Below are 25,519 nucleotides of genomic sequence, written 5' to 3'. Positions count from 1 at the left end.
ACCCTTCAAATAAAAGGTGTTATGTGAATCTGAATCTTGTTTTACTGTATCCTGTTTGTAGGAGCGGAGAGAGTTACATGTCCAACAGTTACTGAGCATGACTCCACCTTGGATATTTCCCCTCTTCTTGCCTAAATAATAGTTTAAGCCCCTTACTGCTACCTTGATAAAATGATTTCTAAAGTGTCACAAAAATATAGGCTGCTGTAATAGAAATGCAAATAGTTAACCTACCAGCGGATATAAATTACCCTACAGCATAGCCTGCTGCAGGTTAAGGGTGGGGCTGAAGGTTATTTGTTTGGGATTTTGTTTTTTTTAGATTTTAGAGCGAATGTAGTGCTGTAAAAACATACCAGTGTGATAGATCTGGAGCCTGATGTCTCGCCTGTATTTATAGAACAACTACACTGTGGACAGTGAATCTTCTCCCATTCTGATCCGCCAACGTTCCTTTATAACGATCCACTTCTAGGCATGAGGACAACTTCTCTCCATTGGGTCATTCACTCCTTGTTTGATGTCTCTGATAAATCTGCTAGTTACTGTCATATTTATAGTGTTTTTTGTGATGTGCCCACCTCTCTACTAGGAAGTGGACTGAGAATTACCCATTTTTTCACACAGATTACTTGAACCTCAAAAAATCCATTTCTAGGAAGTTGCACCACAAACTCTGAAGCAGTTTGTAATGAATCTGACTTCAAGTGAGCCTGCCCTTCCCCTGTCTTGAATTCCAGTGACATAAAATACCTGCTTGGCCACGGCTCTGAAAGTTAATAAAGTTTCAGTGGTAAACTATGGGAGGCCTGAGAATTTCAAACTGAAGTTATTGCACCAGTAACTCAGAAAAGCAATTCCTAAAACTCTTGACACATTTATCCGGAGGGTTAGCAGTAGCCCAGAAATGGAAATCATTGTTGAAGGCCACTGTGTACTTGGAATTAAAATCCATCAGTCTTTTGAAACGGTGAGGAATGTTTTTCATGACATACAGATGTTCCTGCATTTTTCAGAGTAAATTATGTCCAAAGCTGGTTCACCCTGCTTGTAGAGAAATTAGTTATCTTTTAGAGATTAAAGGGACACCGGTGAGATGGCTTTAGTCTCTGTATTTTTTTTAAAAAGGGATGGGTGGGAAAAGAGGTGGTTTAAAAAACTGCATATGAATAAAAATGCTTCCATTATTTGATTTGATTTTCTTTAATTTCAGTGAACACAGGATTCATTTTGCAGGGAATAGTAGGAGGAAGGATAAGGTGTTTATAGCTTTTATTGATTTAAAAGCTGCCTTTGACTCTTTTGATTGTCACTCCTTTGGCTGTGCCTGAAAAGCTACTGGTGTACCTGGAAAGCTCCTCAATCTTCTTGTAGAAATGCATTGCCAAAGTGAGAGCTGTGACTGCTTAGATTGTAGAATGTCCAATTGGTTTGAGCACAACAGTGGCATCCGTCCAATATGCGTGGCTGCCCCCAAATGATCTGTTCAACCCCATTATTGACCAAATGATGGAAGCCATCACTAGCTGCATACCCGGGTAGTACTCCATGACTTCTGCATAATAGACCTGGAATATGAGAATGACATGGCTATATTTGCATCCTCATGAACTAATCTGATCAATGCCCTGAATTTATATGTGGAAGAAGCAAGTAAGCTTGGTCTTCAAGTCAACTGGTCTTCTACAATAAACTGATGAAGGTGGCTGATGGACCTCTACTCCTACCCGTCGTAATTGATGGACAAGAAGTTGAATTCATCAATTCATTTGAACATCTTGGTTCTGTTGACATGATGTTCAAATGGAAGAATGGATGGAAGTTGCCTTGCTGACATGAAACATCAAATCAGCAAGGCTATGGGTGTTATGCACACTTTTGGGAGCCTGTGTAGTGTCAACATCACATATCAGCTCAGACTAAGATGTGTATCTATCAAGCAGCAGTGGCTTTTGTCCTTTTGTATGGCTCTGGGCCACCATAGGGATGCAAATGCACCAGCTGGGCACTTTCAACATGAAGCAGCAATGATGTATTGAAGGCATATGGTGGCTTCATCACATTATAAATGAGGAGGTCAGGCATCAGACCAACCAGCCTCCAGCATCTCCCAAAGTGATGGTGTTGGCTCAGGTAGTTTGGACATCTGCTCCATATGTCGGAGTCCATACAAATTCTCTAGCTTTATGTTTGATCCAACAAAAGCTGGATGGAGAAAACTTGCACACAGCCTTGCTGGACGGATGTCATGGCTTCCAACTTTGCCCCCCTCAGCCTTAATATAGAGCAGGACGCAATGCTGGCAGGAGACTGGGCTCTCTGGAAATGGGTGATCCGAAGTGTGTACTCTACATTCCAGAAGCAAGAGAATAAATGAAGATTAGTTTGATGTAAATGTCATCTTATAGGAGAAGCCTCAAAACAAAACTATTGGGCTGGAGCATGATAACCAGAAAGTGAAACTGATCATAAACAAGAAATATAACTGACCAGTCTAGTGTCACTATTCATGCTGCGAAGAGCAAAAAAGGACTTAAATGGCATTAATGCTTAAAAATAGATTTTTCTTATTTAAAAAAAATCAAAGAGTTCAGTAATCTAAAGTGGTGTTAGTAAAAAGGGAAAAGAATTTAAGATATTCTAGCAGACCCAAGACCTCCTGAGAACTTCGCAGTTGTCGTTGTGCAGCTTTCCATGGCCATCTGGAACCTTATAGTGACAATGGGGGATAGAACTCATATCTTCTTGCTCCAAAAGCACTGGCTATAACTATTGGAATTAAAGGCGAATTTATTTTAGTTATTAACAATGTAGGACTTGTGATACACAGTTAATCCATTAATCTGATTCTACACAGCATGGGGCAGTGCTGCACACATGCATTATTATGAGTTCATTAAAATAAAGACTGTAACAGAGAGAGAGAGAGATGGTTTTATTTCCTTTTAGGGATACTGTCAAGCTGGTAATGTCTCTTGAAAAGTACATCAGCATTTGGGCAAGTTCTTATCTGGTTGCAGAATGCATGTAAATTGCGTTGTTTCTTTTCTCAAAAACATCTGCTCCAATGCTCTTTTTGCTAAAGATAGATAAATTCCTGTGTCCAGCCCACTTGACAACACCATAATAACAAACCAACATGCAATGGAGCAATTCGGGATCTTGATAAGGAAACTTCTCTGTTTCAAGAGGCAGTTAGAAAAGAGCAACTGCTTCTAAACTTTCTTGCCACTGACCCCATTAAGTTAATCTGAAATAGTTATAATGTTCCTCAAAAATGCCTAATATTGCTGTTTCAAAGTGATCTAAGGAAGCACAATATGTTTTTGTTCTTTTTTTAAAAAAACAAAAACAATTGCAGCTGCAGTGTATTGGGAATTTTCTAACAGGCTTTATGGGACACCTGTTCTGATTGTCTCCAGATGACCAATTACAATAAGCTTAAAAGGAAATCTTATATGCTTTTATCCATTTTTTGTTTTGGTATCCTGGAATAATCTGTGAAAGGAGATTTAAGGAACCAGGGAAACTGGATGGCTTAGAGGCCTAAACAACAGGGCTACAAAGTTTCTCATCTGTATTAATGGTTTGAATATGGCCAAATGGGTAGTGACCAAAAGTTACCATCATCGAGGGCACTGAACAGACTCACATGAAATGAGTTGGGTGGGTCCAATCTAGCTCCTAGAGTATGGATATTCATGTCACAAAACATCCTTTGCAACTGGCATTAATTGGTATCTTTATTGGCAACCTCTGCACGAGGGGTTGGCAAACTACAGGCTGCATCCAGCATGCCAGTCATTTTAATCCGGCCCTTGAGCTCTCACTGGGAAGCAGGATCTGGGGCTTGCCCGACTCTGGTGCTCCTGCCACGGAGCAGGGTCAGGGGCTGATCTGCAAGGCTCCCGGAAGGAGTGGCATGTCTCCCCTATGGCTCCTATGCGTAGGGGCAGCCGGGGGCTCTACTCCGCACGCTGCCCCCGCCCCAAGCGCCGCCTCCGCAGCTCCCATTGGCCGTGGTTCTCAGCCTGTGGACAGGGCAGCGCGCAGAAGAGCTGCCTAGCTGCACCTTCGTGTAGGAGCCGGAACGGGGACATGCTGCTGCTGGGAGCCACTTGAGTTAAGCACCATCCAGAGCTTGCACCCTGAGACACACCCCCCCATGCCTCAATGCCCTGCCCCAACCCTGACCCCCCTCCTACCCTCCAAACCCCTCAGTCCCAGCCTGAAGCACCCTCCCGCACCCAAAACCCCTCATCCCCAGCTCAACCCAGAGGCCGCACCCCTGCTGCCACTTCCCCATCCCAGAGCCCCCTCCCATACCCTGAACTCCTCATTTCTGGCCCCACCTCAGAGCCTGCACCCCCCGCCAGAACCCTCCCGCACCCCAACCCCAATTTCGTGAGCATTCATGGTCTTCCATACAATTTCCATACCCAGATGTGGCCCTCGGGCCAAAATGTTTGCCCACCCCTGCTCTACACAGTGACCAAGGGTGTTTATACCTGTCCTGTAGACATACAATGTCAGGACCAAATATGGGGTCATGTGCTAAGATGCTGAAAGTTACATGTTAAGTAAGTGCCACGGTATCTAAGTAAGTGTAACTTTGGTGCTGAGTGGCTGGGAAAATGGGGTGCAAGAGCAAAAACAACAAGTAGAAGGGTGAGAGGTATGTATGTAAGGGGTTGGTCTTTAATTTTCTTCCAGCCTTTCAGTGAATACATTATGCCAAGATAGACTCAGACTCCACTGTTCCCACTTACACTTGCTTAGCAACATGTAACTTACATTGCCTTACACATCATTTCTGAATTTGACCCTTAGTCTCCAGGGCCATAGTCTAGTTAAAAGAACAAACTAAGGGAACAGTACAGACAGGGAAATGGGCCATTTTAATTTTCAAACTCATACACATTTGGAGTTCCAACCAGCCACACAGAAGCAAAATGCATTACATCAAAAAGATATAAAGTCTGGGAAATACAGCTATTCAGCAAGCCCCTGAGAATAACTTATTGCCTGAATCTGTATAACAGACTTTGTTGGTGGAAGGCAGGAAGAAGTGGTATTTACAGAAGGCGTGCATGTGTGTGACAGATTTCACAGCTCACTTTGCAAAGGAAGTTGGGCTCCTTTTAAACAGTCACAAGACATCTGCAAGTGATGTCAGAGCTGCGAAGTGTGGCAGATGAGAGAGAGAGAGAACCCATCATTAGCAGATGATGATCATATGTCATGACATCTCCGCTTTGTGGAAATTTTTTTCTTAGAGGTTTATTTTTGCAGTCGAAGGAAGCAAAGGCCACTGGTGGGGCATCATAGGGGGACAGTATGATAAGGCATGGGTGGACCTGCTATGTTTGGACATGTGCTTCTTGTAAAATAGCCTCCTTTCTTACCACTCTTGTCCTGTGTTGTTTCCTTTTGCTTTGTGACGAGACCAGATGGATGCTTCTGCAGAAGAGAGTTGGACACCTTAAGAAACCTTTTCGAATCTCTCTGGAATATGTTGCTAGTGGGAACAGGAGCGTAGCTGCCATGGACTCCTTTGCAATGAGGAACTGCAGTGCAGGTAATGTAGAGTGTTCCATTCTTTCTAACTCATTGTGTCTTGTTACCTTTTTAGGCAAAAAAGTTTTTGTCAGTAATACAAATCTTCTTCATATAGTAGAAAGTTCTATCGCAGCTAACTAAGTCACCCCTAAGCGTTCAATGCAGTACAAGATATTTTAGTTTTCTGGAAAGTTTAATGATAGCACTTCCATTAAATACGTATCATTAATTCAAGCACTTCACTTCAGTGTTTCACCCCAGAGGTGGCCACATTTCAATTTAGCTGTATGTATGTGGTTTGTGAATCATGTTGGAATCCTCAGGCATTCTATGTAAATGAAGAGTATTATTAATGGTAGTACTTAGCCTATTGGTTTTTGTGGATTTTATTAAAATATGTCTAGAAAATAAGTATTAGGAAAATTGGTGAAAGTTGATTTAAACATCTTCCTTTTTCAAACTCTCCAGGACAGAGAAATCTATTTAAGACTGTACATAATTTTGGTTATTATTTGTATGGCCATGCCCAAAAGCGCAGTTATAATTAGAGCCTTGTTGTGTTAGCACTGTACAAATACATAGTAAATTGCTATCAGTTCCAGGCAGAGCGAACCCGTGGTGCTGAACATGCAAGGTACATCCGGGTGGAATGGTCCTGCTGTGCTGCTGAATGTGTAGTACTGTACAGACTCGATATCCCAATGAAGATAAAGGAGAACTGCAGCACAGCTGCTTCAAGTAGAGGACTGTGATCAGCAGTGTCAAGGTTAAAAAGAATGTGTTTTTAGGCACCGAAGAAAAAATAAGAGGGGGCTGATGCTCATTCAAACACCTAGGTGCTTCAATAATTAGTTTCAACAAGAAAAGCTACCCCATGATTTCATGACACGAAAGTAACTGTGGCGATGTCCTTAACACAATTAATATTAACAACAAGGGGAGAGAAACACAAGCCAAAATAGGGAAAGAACAAGTTAAAGAATATTTAGATATGGTAGATGTATTGAAGTAGGTAGGGCTTGATGAAATTCATCCTAGGGTACTTTAGGAGCTAGCTAAAGCAATCTTGGACCCATTAGTGGTCATCTTTTGAGAACTCCTTGACAACGGGTGAGACTGGAGAAGGGCAAACGTAGTACCTATCTTTAAAAAAGGGAAATAATGGTGACCAGCTGTCTAACTTCAATACCTGGAAAGATACTGGAACAAATTATTAAATAATCTGTTTGTAAGCAGCAAGAGGATAATAGGGTTGTTAGTAATAGCCAACATGGATTTGTCAAGTATAAATCATGCCAAACCAACCTAATTTCCCCCTTTGACAGGTTTACTAGCCTAGTGGATGGGGGAAGCTGTAAATGTGATATATCTTGATTTTAATAATGCTTTAGACACAGTCCCCCCTGACATTCCCATAAGCAAACTAGAGAAATATGGTTTAGATTAAATTATTGTAAGATTGGTGCAAAACTGGTTGAAAGACTGTGCTCCAAGAAGAAAAGGAGTACTTGTGGCACCTTAGAGACTAACAAATTTATTTGAGCATAAGCTTTTGTGCGTGAGCTGTAGCTCACAAAAGCTTATGCTCAAATAAATTTATTAGTCTCTAAGGTACCACAAATACTCCTTTTCTTTTTGCGAATACAGACTAACACGGCTGCTACTCTGAAATCTGTGCTCCAAGAGTCATTATCAGTAGTTCACTGTCAAACTGGGAGCATGCATCTAGTGAAGTCCTGCAAGGATCAGTCCTGGGTCTGATATTGTTCAATGTGTTTATTAATGACTTCAATAATAGAGAGGAGAATATACTTCTAAAATTTATGAATGATGCCAAGCTGGGAGGGGTTGAAAGCACTTTGGAGGTCATGTTTAGAATTCAAAATGAGCTTGGTCTGAAATAAACAAGATGAAATTCAACAAAGACAAGTGCAAAGTATTACATTTAAGAAGGAAAAATCAAATGCAAAATTACAAAATTGGGTATAACTGGCTAGGCAGTAGTACTGCAGAAAAGGATCTGGGGATTATAATGGATCACAAATTGAATATCAGTCAACAATGTGATGCAGCTACAAAAAATGCTAATATCATTCTGGGGTATTGTGACCTCCCCAGGATACAAACTGGACTTTTGAACAGTGGTGCCCTCTTAATTCTCCAGACTAAGGTGTCTCTCACACTGCTTTGCTAGTGAAAAGCAGCCTCTCCAGGCTTTGCTCCCATACAGCCATCAGCATGTAAAGGCACACCCAAAGTTACATGAATGCTTTCTCAACCAATCATGAACAGATACATGGCAACGCATGCATATCCCTCAGCCCCAGCCTTGCATGCCAGAAATGTGCTGCTTACACTGCTCAAGACCCCCTTGGACAGTGTAAGCTCATAAGTCTGTCACTTTATCAAAGAAAATGAATATGCACCAGCCCTTTTTAAACTGAGCAGAGGTTCCCCCAATCACTTCAATCAAAACACACTGGTTTAGATGAAAGAATAAAGCAAGTTTATTAACTGAAGCAAGCTAGCTAGATTTTAAGTGAGGATAAGTGATACAGCCATAAAAGGTCAGAACTGGTTATAAAAGAAATAGTCTTATTCCTAAACCTTTACCAAGCTAAGAAAAATTTTAAGTGAACAGCTTTTTTCACCACTTTGAATGTTGCAAGCAATTCTTGGTTATTAGTACACAGGCTGGATTCGCTTCCCTGCCTAGAACCAATCTCCCCAGTTCAAAGTCTTTCACGCATTCTTGTTGCATTAGAGATGGCGGGGGGGAGAGAGAGCGGTGGCCAGAGGCCTTTGTTCCCCCTTTTTATATCCTGACGCTTTTTACTGGAAAAGTCCTTGCTGGGTTATGTGGTCAGGCAGTTCCATAGCATACGTGACCTGCTGGCTGTTCTTCAGGTGAACTGTACATTTCTTGTTTACAACTCCCCTCCTGATGAATGACAAGTTAAGCAGTCAGTGGTCTCTTAGCACCTGGCTGGGTGTTGGCCACCCCTTTGTTGTCTCTGAAGAGCTAGACTGTGGGTGTTCCCCAGAATTACAACCTGCTCCAGTTACAAACATATAGCAAAATCTAATATCACCATATACAATCTTGACACACACGTTTTAACAGGAAAATGATGCTCAATTGATACCTCAGAAGGCATATTTTGTACAAGGTTTATCATAATTTTGTAAAAGTGGTGACCATAGTAATGTAGAATGTCACAGGTATATTAACGGGAGTGACGTATGCAAGACATGGGAGGTAATTGTTCCACTGTACTCAGCATTGGTGAGGCCTCAGCCATAATACTGTGTCCAGTTCTGGGCACCATCCTTTTGGAAAGATGTAGATGAACTGGAGAGATTCTACAGGAGAGCAACAAAAATGATAAAAGGTTTACAAAACCTGTCCTATGAGGAAGGGCATATTTAGTTGTGAGAAAAGAAGTCTGAGGGTGGACCTGATAAGTCTTCAAATATAGTAAGGGCTGTTAAACAGAGGACAGTGATCAACTGTTCTTCATGTCTACTGACAGTAGGACAAGAAGTAATGGGCTTAATCTGCAGCAAGGGAGATTTAGGTTAGCTACTAGGGAAAACTTTCTAATTATAAAGATAGTTGAGCACTGGAATAGGCTTCCAAGAGAGGTTGTGGAATCCCCATCACTGGGTTTTTGAACAGCCCACATAACATGTTGCTGCCCACAATTGTAAATAGGTTGAGAACCACTGGGTTAGACAAACACCTGTCAGGGATGGTCTAGGAGGTTTACTTGGTCTTGCCTCAGCATTGGGGGCTGGACTTGATGACCTCTCAAAGTCCCTTCTAGCCCTATCTGTCTATGATTCTATGATAACCTGCTGGTACTGATTCAGATTATATTTTCACAAGCTGTCCTTTCCTGGAGCTAACAGTCCATGCAACAACTGAAAAGTAGCCTTAGCTTAGCCCTAATCAGGCAACAGAAGGCATTGTGGCTCTCTGAATTATTAATATCAGTGGCAGTGGACATACAGTATTACCCAAAGGAAACATTTTCAATTGCTTTGAAGGGGGATTGATACCTTTCTTAAGGTGATTGATTTCTACCATTGGGGCTATCAATATATATTGTGAGCCAGAAGGGGAATGAATCTGCAATTATATGCGTGGATTTTGAATGGCTGACTATAACCCTACTCATTAAACATACACTGTGTACTGTATACAATCCACAAGGAATAAGACCACTTTTTCTTTTTCATTTGCTTGTAATTAAGTCTTTCATAGGCAGCTTAACATTTGCTACCATATCCTCTTACTAGAGAGAAGACAGCAATGAACAGTAGAGGGTGATGACCTTGGGGCAAGGGGGAAACGGGAAAAGCAATAAGAAAGGATGAACCTAAATATAATCTTTCTGCAGCTGTTTGGATCCTATCAGCAGCTTAGGTGCTTAGATGCCACAATGACCAGTGTAGTGTGCTTTATATATAGAAGTGTTTGGAAAATAACATTCTGAGAAGAACTATTAACAAGCAATTGTCCAATGACTTAAATGAGTCTCTTTTTCCCTAAAGAATAAATTTTTTTTGAATTGCATATATTTAAACATAAAGAAACAAAAACCATTTTTAAGAAACAGTACTGAGGAAGATAAAGATCTGGATCTGAATTAGACTTAAGGTGAGGTTTGACTCAAGGTAGGGGTTTGGGTTTAATGGTAGAGAGATCTCTCAACAATTTGATCCCCAAAATAAGTGATATTTTGAGAGAGATGCTTCTCCTGAGAAGTTTCTGTCATTTTGAATGTCAAATCTGAACTCACGAGACTAACGCAATGGGGTCCTGGTCTATGACTAGGACTCCTAGGTGCTCTGATAATATAAATAGTAATTTCTCCAGTCTTGGACAAAAACGTCACTAGAACTGAGATTTTGGTTGCACCTGAATTGGAAAATATCCCTTCCCATTTGAGAGCCAAATCTTCAGAATTGAAGCTGGATCTCTGAACTTTGAAGAGGTTTTGGATAGACCTGTCTGGCTCAGTCCCGTCTCTGCAAATTGATGACATGGGAAGTACTTTTAAAAATAGCTTGTCTACCTCTTGTCCTAGGGATACTTTTGGTATGGAGAGCTGAAAATAAATAAGATGATAAAGGGCAGAAAAAGAATTGAAGAAAAGAGAAACACAGACCAAATTCTGATCTGTGTTCCACTGGTGAAAAGATGGCGCAAGCCAAAAGAGTTACTCCAGCTTTGCACTAGCAGAACAGAGAACAACATTTTTACCATTGAAGGGGAGAGGCAAACAATGCAATAGTAGGTTATTAGAGTACAACCCCAGTTTTATAAACTGATCAATTAAAACTCCTGTTTAACTAGGGTTACCAGATAGCAACTGTGAAAAAACGGGACGGGGGTGGGGAGTAATAGGTGCCTATGTAAGAAAAAGTCCCCAAAACTGGGACTGTCCCTTTAAAAACGCAACATCTGGTCACCCTATGTTTAACTCAAGTTTAATTATGTCCCATGGGATCATATTGTGTTAGTACTATGTCTTCACTGTGCTCTGGATCTCCCTACCCTCCTTCTCCTCCAGTCCTAGAACGCATTAGAAAACCACAAGCATTTTCACTTAACTGCATTTGAGGTCCTTCAAGCCTCAGAATGCAGATACTTAACTGGCCTTGTTCAAGTCACAATAACAAGGGAGAGGATAAAGCTAACAGTCTGGGGGCTTTTTAAGTTTGCTATGTCATACCATCCAGAGGTGCACATAACAAATCTATGTCACTATGTCATCTTGTTGTTCTAACCTGTATTTATTACTACCACCACCACTTCTCTCGTGTATCACTTCAGTCCCATTGACTTCGATTCATGAAGAGCTCTGAAGCATGTTTAAGGCTCATTGACTATAGTGAGATTTAAGCACGTGGTTAAGTACTATTCCTGATTATGGATGCTTTCCTGAATCAGGGCGTCAGGTTCTGATCTAAAGCCCATAGACATCAATGGAAAGACAATGCCCATTGCTTCAGTGGCTTTTGGATCAGGTCCTGAAACTGGTAGCATTCTCCATAATAATGAATGGCTGCCATATCCTGTATTAAATATGAAGCAGATTGTGGTAGTGTGTAGAGCAAAATAAGCAGTCCCTTAATCTTAAAAAAGTAACATTTACTATTTAGAACAGTAGATGCCTCCAAAGCACGCACGCATGAACAAATAAATAAAAGTTACTTACCTATTACAATTGCAGAAAAGTAGCAGCTGACATTAACTCTACTAAAAGAACTTGTCCATTCTCTGAGTACAGTGTACTGTAATTGGTATAGCAATATTTTGTAATTAATGGCAATTTCTAGTAATAAAAAAAAAGTTAATTTCCTGAGTAATGTATTGATGTATTAATGGTATTTAATGATTTTCTACTAATATTTTATTGCATTTGTTAAGTAATTAATTTGGTAAGTTAAAAACTTAATGAATTTAAAGTACTTAATTGTAAGTAAATGAGAAGACATTTTTCTTAATCAGGGAAACTGAACATTATTAACTATTTTTATTTAAGTATAGAAGGAGATAAAATGCTTATAAAACATGTGCAATGTTTAGTGCTATTCAGTGTCGGTTAAAAGTAGTTCCTCAGATACATGGCATGTCTGAGAGGAGGAAACACTTAGCTTTCCAGTTTTCATGCTTAGAAATCAACCTGGAAAAATATATTAATATATTTTTGTTGTTGCGTGGGGGAAAGAGAGTGTTTCAGTTAACATCTTCAGCCGCTTAGCAAATAGGGATCTCCAGGTTAAATTAAATAAAACTTTCTAAAAATTAAGCTGAAAGTTGTTATATATCTAAAAAAATCAGTGTAGAAAACCTTAAGATGAGAGAGGAAGGAGAAAAAACATTTGATCCCAGGGAATGACATTCCTGTGGGGAAAAAAGGATGGCAAAATAAAGAACCTAGAGAACAATTTTGAAATCAATATGAAAAACTACAAGCAGCCAGTGAAGGGACTATCCATGCTTCCCCTGGTAAGTAATCTGACAGCTGGGTTTCTGAATGAACTGTAGTTGGCAAATGGATTTTGCTGGATGTCTAGCACAAAGGGGAGTAACAATAATCTTATAATGGCTGGATCCAATCAGGATTGAGTACAGATCTGAGTTATTAAGTCAATGTATATTCCATGAATATTCACTCAAATAAAAACTGAGTTTGTTTCACTTGCGTTTATGCCCTGTTTGCGTTCACTTTCTACAAATTTTCTAGCAAATGAATATGTTGGCAGGGATGTTTGTGGAGTCAGTGAATTGAAGCGAATGACAGTGAGCATTTTTTCAAAAGTTAATTCTAACTCATAAATGGGAGTATGCCTACTGGAAAAATCTGCTTGTAAGAGTTACCCTTATCCAGTCAGGAACTGAAACAATACCATGTGACAAATGTGTCTGATCAGAACTTACACTGTGTGAATTGTAAATATTAAAGCCTCACAACAAAATGCTGGCAACAAATCTAGGGGTCAATAATTATTCATAGAAAGTGTCTAGTGAATTGTTTTCTAGTAACAATTTCACTTGAGAGTATTATAAGTTGCTAGCAGAAAATTTATGGAGAGAGGCTAAATTAATCAAATTATGCGCTGTGAATGATTTCCTCAACTCTAATTATATGACAGAGAGAGAAGATTCCTGCTTCCAGTGGAAGCAGACACACCCTTTTGGTATGGTCTGGAGATCCATTGCTCAAGGCCCATCTGACAGGAGAATTGATAAGGAGCAGAGCAATGAGCACAGACCATATTGTGAGCCTGTTATACAAACTGCTGAGTGAAGAAAGGGGGAATCCTGCATCTGAGAACAGCATCTCTGTCCATATATTATTACAGATCCAAAATCAAATTCTGCCTTCATATTTACAGCCATGCAGCTCCACTGAAACGAGAAGGACTGCATGGGTGTGAAGATGGGAAGAATTGGCCTTGCCCAGTGTCATCCAGTTGCCCTAAATCTTGAAGTGAGAAAGTGGCATCCCTTTTGTAATAAGGGATTTTCAGAGCAAAGAATTAACTAGATGTTCACCCTTACTACTGAGGTACTATCAAGTTAAGGGCTTGACCCAAAGCTTAGTGAAGTCAGTGGGAGTCTTTCTGTGGCATTCAATGGACTTTGGTTTGAGTTGGAGGTCTCCTGCATTTAAAACAGAAATTTGGCAGATTGGCTGTTTTTTCCTTATAGTGGGCTGAGCTATTCTTATAGTTCTATTGAGTTGGTTCTCCTGTGGATCTAATTTGCCTAAGTACGTGTTTGGAAAGTCTTTGCTGCTTGTTTGCTTTCTAAAGCATTGGCAGTCAGCTTCTTCTCTGCTCACCTTCACTCCCAAGTATAGCAGTACTGATTATTCTGATTCTATGTCCTGTGCCGGTAATAATTTCTAGCACTCTAGAATTTTGATCCATTAGGGATGTCATGCTGTGGACAGAGCTACTCTGTAGTTGTGAGAATGCAGTGGCCATTTGGAAGGAAGCTGCAACTGTTGAACAGTTTCCACTGTGGTTTCTGAGTCTCTTTAGGCTAAATAAAGTAAATCCACAACACCGGTGGTCCTTTCCTTTTTCTTTTTTGTTTCCATATTGTTAAATTTTAATGACCAGAACAATAAAAAACGTAAGTTCAGTCTTAAAACATTTTTCCATGGCCTGCCAGAGGAAACACAATAGCTCAATTAGGGGTCCATCATTTCATATAATAACCATTGTAAAGATTCTGCAGCCCTATAAATCAACTAGTGGCTGCAGTGATGGTTATGTAATATAATTATCTATTGACCAGAAAAAAATAAAACGTTTCTGAGCTCACTGGAGAGGGGAAGTTTTATGAATGTGTATATAAAAGGCATCTATTTTCCAGGTTTCAGAGTAGTAGCCGTGTTAGTCTGTATTCGCAAAAAGAAAAGGAGTACTTGTGGCACCTTAGAGACTAACAAATTTATTTGAGCATAAGCTTTCATGAGCTACAGCTCACTTCATCAGATGCATTCAGTAGAAAATACAGTGGGGAGATTTATATACATAGAGAACATGAAACAATGGGTGTTCAGGCACCTATCACTACAGTATGTGGGGAACTCTATGCTGGCGTAACCCTCCTATGCCAAATGCTTTCCTTATCCACAGCATATACGGGGAAGGCTGAGAGTGGGGTATTCTGGGGGCAGAAGCCAGGTATGGTGAAGTTGCTGTAAGGTTTCTCATCTGACATGCACTGGGGTCAGTTGGCTTGGGATCAGGGAAACACAACTGGATCCTTGGCTTCCCTCCTCTTGAGAATCTGACCCTAAACATTCTGTTTCAATGACGTAAGAAGACAGTTCCCGATCTTGGGAGGTACTGAAAGCTCCCTGAGAGGCACTGAGTGACCCTCAGCTCCCACTGTGTTTTGATGGCAGTTGTTAGTGCTCAGTACTTATTAGCATGTTAAACAATTGGCTCTTAAAAAGTAGTGTAAGAGTTTATATGATTTTATCTTGACCTTTCACCCTTAAGTAAAGCTTACTCAAACAGAGAAGCTGTTGATTCAGTGAAAGAAAATTAACTCTGTAATTTGCTTTCCCCACATTGAACTTATTTTTATTGCTATTAATTGCTGCCACTTCGTTCCGGTGATGTTTTAACTGTTCAGATTTATTAACATGGTCGTAGGATTCTCCATTCTCACTTGGGAAATGGGGAAGCGGAGAGATGCCTTGCTGATGAAGCCCTTATTTCAAGCTGATGTTGCCCCAGATTCAAAAGAAGAATTATATGATCTGCTCCGTTGCACAAATAGATGACAATCTAGTTCACTTTTTTATTCTTTTATTCTTTTTAACCATTACGTTTTCAGAAAAGTCTACTAGTTTTAAACAGAGAATGGGACAAGAAGCCTGATTTTAGACTTTGCAAAACCAAAATCAGGGATAGATTTCATCTGTTTCATTTCATCCAAATCTCCAAAGTGCTCAATGGGCTGGATAAAAGGATTAGTTCAAGCAAGCCTTGGTTTTTAAAATGATATATAACCTGGCCCTGCACTCTGATCCAAGCAGATGTACCCTGTTTCTTATGGACCCCCATTGGCTTCAGTGGGGCTGAATGTAGGCATTGAGTGGAGAAAGGTAAAGTTACTGAGGAAGAGGGTGGTGATTGTGATGCCAGGAAGGGGGAGAGCTAGGAGTCCAAGTCAGAATGGAAGTTGGATGGTGATCAAATAAACAGTTGGTGACAGCAACATGAAAAAGGGAAAAGAGGGAACTGGCTCAAGTAAGAGGACAGGTGAGATAGAGAAGGAGAAAGAGGATAATAAAACCAGAGGCACAGAGGTAGATAATGGGGAGTGATTGTGAATCTTGGTGCATGAGTAATAGGTTTAGAGGGGGGAGTGTGTGATGTTGCACCCCATAATGCTTTATGGAAATATGCTTATGAATGTAAATATGACATAACTGGAATATGTTTTATGCTACATATGCCATGTAACAGATCTCTACAAAGGTTAGGATCTACTGAATATGTTCATCCTATTTCTATGCATGTATCATTTTTGTATTCAAAGTTATGAATATTGGCTGTGTACTTCTTTGATTTTAAGTAGCCTTAGTAAGGGACTTGGTCAGCTTCTTTAGAAAGGAATTTGCAAGTTAAGTGCCCAGTCAAGAAACACTTAATGGACAATGGATCTTGGAAGACTCCAATCCACATAAGAAGTCTACCTGAACATGTTCAAGGTAGCATGTGAACAATGGCTGCCACCTGTAAAATTCTGAGTTATGCGTGGACATGTGATTGCCCATGTGACTCCAAAACTCCATCTTGTAGCTGGGATTCTACACAGGGGGAGGGAGGGAGACCACTCACAAGAGAGAGTCTATTTAAGCCCCTGGAAACCCCTCCATTTTGTCTTCAGCTGGCTCAAGAGTTAGCCTCTCCACCCCAAAAGGATACCTGAAAGACAATGGAACAAAGGACAGTAACCAGAGGGGTATGCATGATTGCTGGACCCAGACTAGAAGGAGATTAGTCTGTAAAAGAAACTTACTGGAATGTCTCTGAGGGTGAGATTTTGTCTGTAATCACTTTCTTACTGTATTAGGTTTAGACTTTCATGTTTTATTTTATTTTGCATGGGAATTCATTTTGTTCTGCCTGTTATTACTTGGAACCACTTAAATCCTACTTTTTGTATTTAATAAAATCACTTTTTACTTATTAATTAACCCAGAGTATGTATTAATACCTCGGGGGAGGGGGGAGAAAGCTGTGCATACCTCTCTATTAGTGTTACAGAGGGCGAACAATTTGAGTTTATCTGTATAAGCTTTATACAGGGTAAAAAGAATTTATTTGGGTTTGAACCCCATTGAGAACTGGGCATCTGAGTGTTGGAGACAGGAACACTTCTTAAGCTGTTTTCAGATAAACCTGCAGCTTTTAGGGGATGTGGTTCAGACCTGGATCTGTGTTTGCAGCAGGCAAACATGTCTGGCTCAAACGGGCAAGGTTCTGGAGTCCCAAGATGGCAGGGAAAGCGGGCTCAGAGGTAGTCCCAGAGCATCAGTTGGCACTCCCAACAGGGTTTCTGTGATCCAACCGGTCATAGAGTGATTAGATAGTTGATGGTTGTCAAGTTAGGAGGTGATTGGGATGGGGCAGTGATTGGGTGTATACGCCACACAGGCTGCAAAAGTGTAATTTGGACTTGAGAGGCCAGTTGTGTAACCTGGCTGCACCTGGAGAGTGGGTCAGGCTTAACTGATGAAGCGCTGCAGAGATGAGACTGGTAGTTAGGTTAAAGAAAGGAAGTCTGAAGCAGAAAAGGACTTCAGGTAGAGAGTAATGAGCTCTGCAGTCACTCTATGGGACTAAAGAGAGGAGAAAACCCAGAGGCAAGTAAGCCATGGGACCTCACCTGGGTGGAGAAGGCTGGCAAGCAGCCAAGGAAGGCATAGAACAGCCACTGTGGTGGAGCAGACTCTAGTGATGTCTCCTGAAAGAAGGGCAGGATTTGGACTTCCAGGGAGAGAGCCCTGGGAGGTGCTTAGCCAAGGAACAATGTAAAGGAAGCTATAGGGGGATGAAAAGTCAAGCCTAAGGAGGGCAGAAGATGGATTTGTGTCTGTACATTTAGTTTGAGATTTGGTTGAGGGACTCAAGGGGAGACCCCGTGAGAGTCCTGGATGAACCTAGAGAGGTTGTGGAGGAGAAGGCCTGAGAGAGGCCAGGGTAGGAAGAAGCTGGGAAGCAGCAGCAACTAGTCAGAAGGAATAGTCTTGGCTGCTGGTTACAGGATCCCTGGGCTGGAATTCCGGGGAGGGGGAGCGCTAGGTTCTCCTACCAGCCACTGACTAGTTAGAGTGAGGCTAGAGAAGGGGACAAGAAATGCTGAGAGCCCTGAGAAAATGGAGTGAGAACCCTGGGGTACAGAATCAGGGCTGAAAACCTGAAACAAGGTCTTGGACTTGGGTTTGTTGGACTCCATTACCATAGAAGGTTAGGTTAGGTTGGTTGGTTGGTTAGTTCTCATGCTGTCAGTTGGACAGCTTAGAGGCCAGCAAACATATTATGCACCTCCACAAATATTCTATCCTGAGCAAAATCTGGCACATTATAGTGTACTATGCTGGTGAGGGACAGGTGTCTGACACCATCCAGCCATCATGTTTTAAATCTTCAAGGGGTCTTTTACATCCTGCTTTCCTTGGGTCCAAGTGGAAGATGATTTTTCTCTGGTAAGTTGATAGGCATTCAGAGCAGATTACAGTACCACCTTAGAGAGCACTGAGTGAGAGAGAGAGTGGGACCTATGTAGAAAATAGAGCTCTTCTTTCAACTTCAGTTTGTACCATTTGATGTTTTTGATCATTCAGAGATGCTTCATCTGAATGGCGTCCAACTTCTTTTCAATCTTGACAGTGAGGGGCCATGTTTCAGTCCCATACGTCAGAATACTGACCACTGAAACATTCTATGTCCTCAATGTTGTTTCTTGACTTATCAGGGTGTTGGGTTTGTACAAAACGTTACTGATGTCACTTTTCCAGTGCGGATTTCAAATGCTTTCTTGATGCCACCCATGTTATTGACAACAGAGCTGAAGTAGGTGGAATCACCAACAATCTTGACTGGATGGTCTCTCACTAAGATACTAGAACCAACAACATATTTGAAATGACTGATGGGAAGACTTTTGGTTTTATCCAAATTTTCAGGCCCATTTTTGCCACTGAGCTTTCCAGGGCTTTAAGTGCCACAATTAGCTCATCCATTGATTTGACGACTAGAGGTATGTCATCAGCAAAATTGACATCAGTGAGGTTTTTATCATCAAGGCATATGCCTAAAATACTTTGAAGTAGTGTCTGATCAAGCATGTACTCTGATGCTATTGAAGAGGTCTGGTGTGGCAACACATACTTGCTGAATGCCTGATTTAATTCGGAAGAAGATGCCCCCCCCCCCATTTAAGAGAACACAGCTTAAGGAGTCATCATATAAGAGATGAAACATTCTAAAGAGCTTGTCAGAGAGGCCTATGAGTTTCAAGATCAGCCAAAGCAATTCCCTGACAACGAAGTCAAATGTGGCTTTAATGTCCACAAATGCAGTGTGACAGGGATGCTTGAAATCTCGTGCCTTCTCAGTAAGCTGACACACTGTGAAGATTTGCTCAATTGTTGGATGGCCAGGAGTGAAGCCAGTATGTTGTGTTCTTCTCTTGCTTCTTCAGATATCAGCAGCTCAGGCCAACAAGACAGAAGCAAAAACTTTCCCTAGGGCCATTAGAAGAGTAATACTGCAATTAATAGTTAACAACAGTCTTATTTACTGCCTTTGAGTTCCCAACGAGGTAAAATAATACCTGTTTGCCAGTTGGATGGGATCAACTCAGTTCTTCAGATAATATTGAACAGTATCTGCAGCCACAGAAAAATAGCTGGTCCAGCATTTTTTAGCAGTTCTGCAGGATTTCCACAGATTCCTGTTGCCTTATTTCCCTGAAGCTTCCTTACATCTCTGTGGATTTTGTTGACTGTGAATTTTCCAGGATCATTATGTGCAGAATGGGTCAACTTTGCAGCAGCCTTAATGTCAGGATCCACAGAAATTGGGGGTGCATTTAGCGGCTGGCTGAAATGTTCACTCCAGTGTGCTGTGCACTCCCCCTCTGTATTGATTACCTGAGCAGAACTGAAGTAGACTGCACAGAGCGAATGAGTTTTCTGTCAGTGAGGTCGCACAAGTGTTTGTCAGGAGCCGACATCATTCCTAGCAGAAGCTTCCTCGAGTGCAATGGCTTTGGTTTCCATAAAAGCCTTGCTGTCAACGTATATTGCTTTTTTACAAGCAGCTTATGGCTTATGATGTGTCGTCATATCGCTTTCCTAATGAGCCACACAATGATGTTCAATGATGGTTATCGGATTGCCCTAGAAGGGGAGAACTTAAATCGTGACCTGTGACTCAGCCTTCCGGCCAGGAAAAGAACCAAAGTGGCACTGGTAGATATGGAGAGCAACACTCAGCCACAAGGAGGCACTCCAGTGGCAAGTCCCCCTTCACAGGCAGCAATAATTCTTTTTAAATGCAATTAATTAAGCAAATTGATCAGGACTAATCAGTGAGAGAAATGGTGAATAAGCAGCTTATTGGTTAAATAGTAGTTGGTCCGGGATTTTTTGACAATGTTTTTAAAATGTCTGTTTTTCAAAACCTAATTTTTTTTTGGACACATGCATTGGCTTCAATGAAATTTTCTCAGGTCCAGATGGAGTTTTGGGTGGCAGGGAAAGAAAGACACACTAGAATAGCCAGTAGTCCAGTGGCTAGGGCTCTCACCCGGCATGAGAGAGAACAAGGTTGAAGTCCCTGCACTGCCTGATTTTGGAAAACATATTTGAACCCTCAAAAATTTTAGTGAAATGGAATTGTTGTTTTCCATCCAGCCATATTAAAAATGCAGAGGAAAGCAAGTACATAACAATGGGAAGTTAATTAAGCAAAATGATTACACACACAAGGGATAATCAGTCAGTTTGTAAAATGATCAAGGGCAACGATAAATGAGGTGTTTGGATGAAAGTTAGTCCCTAATGCCAGGAATGTTTCAGTTAGATCCAAGATGAATCAGTGAGGAAAGTTACTAAAGCAGGTTGGCAGGCTGGCAAACAAACATGAAAGGGGGTATGTGTCAAAAGAGAGAGTTAGTAGGCACAATTCAGGTGTCAGGGGATGATGCAGAAATAGAGCAATGTCAGCAGCTGAGATTAAAAAAAGCTGCCAGAGTGGCCTTATGCCCTTTTTCTCCTTGAATCTGAGAATGATGCTGTCCCTTACAAACAGGCACTGAAAATGGATGAGGATAACTCAGTGAATGAAACAACTCTTGGAAAATGTCAGTATCCAATGTTCAAGCAATCAAATGATCAGATTGGCCAAAGAATCTTAGCTCCTTAATAGTAATGTATGGGTAAATAGAAATGTGATAATATCTGACAGAAAATTCTTCCTGTTTAATTCTTAAACTTTAGTATATAATGATCACCTCAGTTTGGGGGAGTTGGGCTTAGTGCATAAATTTCAATTTGGTTTTGCAAACTCTTAGCTCATCTTCAGCTCAAATAAGGTTTATACTAATCAAGCTTAAGAGAGCACTTTTGCTTCATCCCATCAGCCTAGATAAAATTCTGGTTTCCCAATTCTATTACCAGTTAAAAACAAAATAAAACATATTTTTAAATGTGCTGAATGACATTAAATGTAGGATTAGAAGTACGGATGATGTGTAAGTAACCTTAAATGATCACTAGGTAATTGTAGACATTCAAAATGTGTGGGAGACCAGAAGGACTTGACTATCTGTACTGCTCCCCCACCCCAACACACACACACACAAGACGAGGGGTCTGAAAACCGCATCCATGAAGTAATCTTCTGTAGATCCTATGTTTTTGGAGCACATCTTTTCTTAAAGTTGGTAACATGTATTGCTCAGAAGATCTCCAGGGAGGTGCCACTGGATAAAGCAAATTGGAATTGCAACCTTAAAAATCCAGGTACATGCAGAAGAAGGTGTGATCCTTCCAGGCCACCACAACACCAACGAGGGCTGCAGTCCTACTTCCCACAGAAAGGATGAAACCCAAGTGCTTGAGGAAACCCAAGAGCCAATGTAAGGTACCCAGGCTAGCAATGACATCACCTGATCCCTGAACTGCGGTCTTGCTTTGAAGACCAAGCAAGCTAAAGAGACAGTGTTTTTGTCTAAGCAACTTTCTACATTTTTGCCCCCCCCCTTTTTTTTTTTTTTAAAGAAAAGACTGCCTGGCAAGATCTCTCCCCATCACTTTTTAAGGTGTGAGTGAGACAGAGGGCATGTGTATGTGCATATGCATGTCAAAGAAACAGCAAGTGCTTATCCTAATTCTCATAAATCCTAGCTGTATCACTTTGTGTAACCCTGAGGTGTCAAAAGAGTGTTTGCACAAACCACTGTACTGACAGGAGAAATTATGGGTTGTTGCATCGTAGGGTACGTCTACACTGTGTGATGTGCATGTGCAGGCACGCATCTACGCTAGTTTTAATTTAGCTAGCACAAGTACTGCTAGGAGTGAAGCTGCGGCAGCACTGGCTTCAGCACGGACTGTACAGCCCTGCCAAGGGCCCTGGGCAGTGATGAGCTGCCAAGATCTTAACAAATGGTTCCCTCCTCACCCCACGAGGGGTCGTTGCCCCTTTCCCCACCCCCCGGGACTCCTGCCCCATCCAATGCCTTGTGTTCCTTTACGCCCCGCTCCCAGGACCCCTGCCCCATCCATTCCCCTCCCCTGTCCCCTGACTGCCCCCAGAACTGAGCAGGAGGGTCTCGTGGGCCACCGTACTGGGTGCCCACCCCACCCCTAAGAGCCAGAGGGACCTGCCGGGGGGCAAGGTGGGGAATCCCAGCAGTGCTTACCTGGGGCAGCTCCCAGGAAGCATCTAGCAGGTCCCTTTGGCTCCTAGGGGCGGGGGAGCGTAGCTAGGGGGGAAGCAGGGGGAGTGGCCGCTCCCCCTACTGATCACATCAAAAGTGGTGCCTTAGGCGCTGACTCGGTGGGTGCTCCAGGGCTGGAGCACCCACGGCGAAAATTTGGTGGGTGCAGAGCACCCACTGGCAGCTCCCCACCCCGCGCCCAGCCCCAGATCACCTCCGCTCTGCCTCCTCCCCTGAACGCACCGCCCTGCTCTGCTCCTTCTCCGCCCCCCACCCCCCCCACTTCCCACGAATCAGCTGTTTGGCGGGAAGCCTGGGAGGGCTGAGAAGCAGAGGGCGGCTTCACACTCAGGCCAAGGGTGGCGGAGGTGAGCTGGGGTGGGGAGCGGTTCCCCTGCGCCCCCCCCCCCGGGTTACCTGCTGTGGTGCAGGCGGCCCTCCTTGCGCCCCCCGGCCCCAGCTCACCTCCCCTGAGTGCGAAGCTACCGCCTGCTTCTCAGCCCGCCCTGGCTTCCCACACGAACAGCTGATTTGCAGGAAGCCGGGGGGGGGAGGGGGGCGGAGAAGCAGAGTAGGGCAGCGCGTTCAGGGGAGGAGGCGGAGTGGAGTTGGGCTGGAGGTGGGGCGGGGTGGGGTGGGGTGGGGAGCTGCCGGTGGGTGCTCTGCACCCACCAAATTTTCCCCTTGGGTGCTCCAGCCCCGGAGCACCCATGGAGTCGGCGCCTAAGGCGCCCCTTTTGGCCGGTTAAATTTAGAAGCCCTTTTACAACTGGTTGTCCCTCACAGAACAACCAGTTCTAAAAGGGCTGCTAAATTTAACAACCGGTTCTAGCGAACCGGTGGGAACTGGCTCCAGCTCACCACTGGCCCTAGTGCTTCCTCAGGTGGCTGGCCCGTGCTGAAGCCCATGCTTCTGCAGCTTCACCGCTCCTGGCACCCACACTAGCTAGATTAAATCTAGCACAGGTGTGCCTGCATGTGCTGCAATGACACATACTGACTGCAGTGTAGACATACTATCAGAGAGACAGAGAGATGAGGTGGGAAAAAAATAACTGTAGAAATTAGGGCTATCAAGTGATTAAAAAAATTAATTGAGATTAATCGCATGATTAAACAATAATAGAATACCATTTAAATAAATATTTTGGATGTTTTTCACATTTTCAAATATATTGATTTAAATTACAACACAGAATACAAAGTGTACAGTGCCCACTTTATATTTATTTTTATTATAAATATTTGCACTATAAAAATAAAAGAAATTGTACTTTTCAGTTCACTTAATGCAAGTACTGTAGTGCAATCTCTTTAACATGAAAGTTGAACTTACAAATGTTGAGTTATGTACAAATAACTGCATTCAAAAAGAAAACAATATAAAACTTTAGAGCCTGCAAGTCCACTCAGTCCTACTTCTTGTGCAGCCCATCGCTAAAAGAAACAAGTTTGTTTACATTTATGGGAAATAATGCTGTACGCTTCTTATTTACAATATCACCTGAAAGTGAGAACAGATGTTCACATGGCAGTTTTGTAGCCGTCATTGCAAGGTATTTACATGCCAGATGTGTTAAAGATTCGTATGCCACTTCATGCTTTGGCCACCATTCCAGAGGACATACTTCCATGCTGATGACACTCGTAAAAAAAAAAAAAATGTTAATTAAATTTGTGCCTGAACTCCTTGGGGGAGAACTGTGTGTCTCCTGCTCTGTGTTTTACTTGCATTCTGCCATATATTGCATGTTTATAGTGGTCTCAGATGATGACCCATCATGTTCGTTTTAAGAACGCTTTCACAGCAGATTTGACAAAGCACAAAGAAGGTACCAATGTGAGATTTCTAAAGATAGCTACAGCACTCAACCCAAGTTTTAAGAATCTGAAGTGCCTTCCAAAATCTGAGTGGGACGGGGTGTGGGGCAGGCTTTTAAAAGTCTTAAAAGACTAACACTCCGATGCAGAAACTACAGAACTTGAACCACCAAAAAAGAAAATCAACCTTCTGCTGGTGACATCTGACTCAGATGATGAAAATGAACATGCGTTGATCTGCACTGCTTTGAATTGTTATCAAGCAGAACCCGTCATCAGCATGGATACATGTCCTTTGGAATAGTGGTTGAAGCATAAACAGACATATGACAGCCCTAGTAGAAATCATTCAGAAAGTGGCAACTTTGAAGAAGTCTAGGTACTGCTTTAAAGGGCTACAAAGCAGACCATATCTCTTTAAGTTTCCAGGCTTAAGTATGTACAATAATTGGCTATATGATATGTTAACTTCATAATTCAAATCTCAGTTGTGTTCATTCAGTGATCTGGTCCATTGGTGACTCCATTCCATATTGTCAATTTGTTGATTTATTAATTGAGTTTCAGTTATAACTTAGATATAATTGTGTTTAACACTGAATTAGTAGAATTTATAGCTATCTTTAGTGAAGTTTGTTTAATTTTTAAGTTCGCTTTATTAAGTTGTAACAAAACCCATTGAAATTGTTTTTCTTTCAAAAATAGCAAGAAGGGCCACAATACCCGTACCCGGGGTCATAGGTCAAAAAGGTAATTTCATAAGGTATCTCAGAGCCCTTTGGTTCTGTTCCTAAATTAATACCTTTATCCCTGACAGTCCTTAGAAGTGACAAGATGACCCTTATGAAAATTATCATCTTTAAAATACTAAAAAGATACTAAAGGCCAGAGTCCACTACCTGTAGTTAGGCTGAATAATACCTTACTCTGCATAGTAGCCTCGTTGGTTCAGTCCGATTACTTGTGAAATAAGGCGCTACTCAGCCTGAGTATGGATGGCTAAATCTGGACCTGAGTCATAAGGTTCATAATCAACCTTAAGCCTGTATGGCACTTTTCATCAATAAATCACACATGGTTTTACAAAAGAGGGGTAAAGATAACTATTCCCATATGACAGACAGATGGAAACTGAGGCCC

The 25,519-nt window shown here is 41.9% G+C and overlaps 1 protein-coding gene across 1 annotated transcript in view; it reads left to right on the top strand.

Moving 5' to 3' along the window:
• The window catches only part of ALK (ALK receptor tyrosine kinase), a 514,101-nt gene that overhangs the window by 317,480 nt on the left and 171,102 nt on the right, over nucleotides 1-25,519 (top strand). The window contains exon 5 of the mRNA XM_027833891.3: nucleotides 5,451-5,578. Within this exon, the coding sequence (XP_027689692.3) occupies nucleotides 5,451-5,578 (128 nt within the window). The remainder of the gene's footprint in view (nucleotides 1-5,450; nucleotides 5,579-25,519) is intronic.

This window comes from Chelonia mydas, chromosome 3, assembly GCF_015237465.2.
Source record: "Chelonia mydas isolate rCheMyd1 chromosome 3, rCheMyd1.pri.v2, whole genome shotgun sequence".
Taxonomy (NCBI): Eukaryota; Metazoa; Chordata; order Testudines; family Cheloniidae; genus Chelonia; species Chelonia mydas.
Note: the sequence above shows the minus strand (reverse complement) of the source record. Positions and strands in the feature narration are given on the sequence as shown.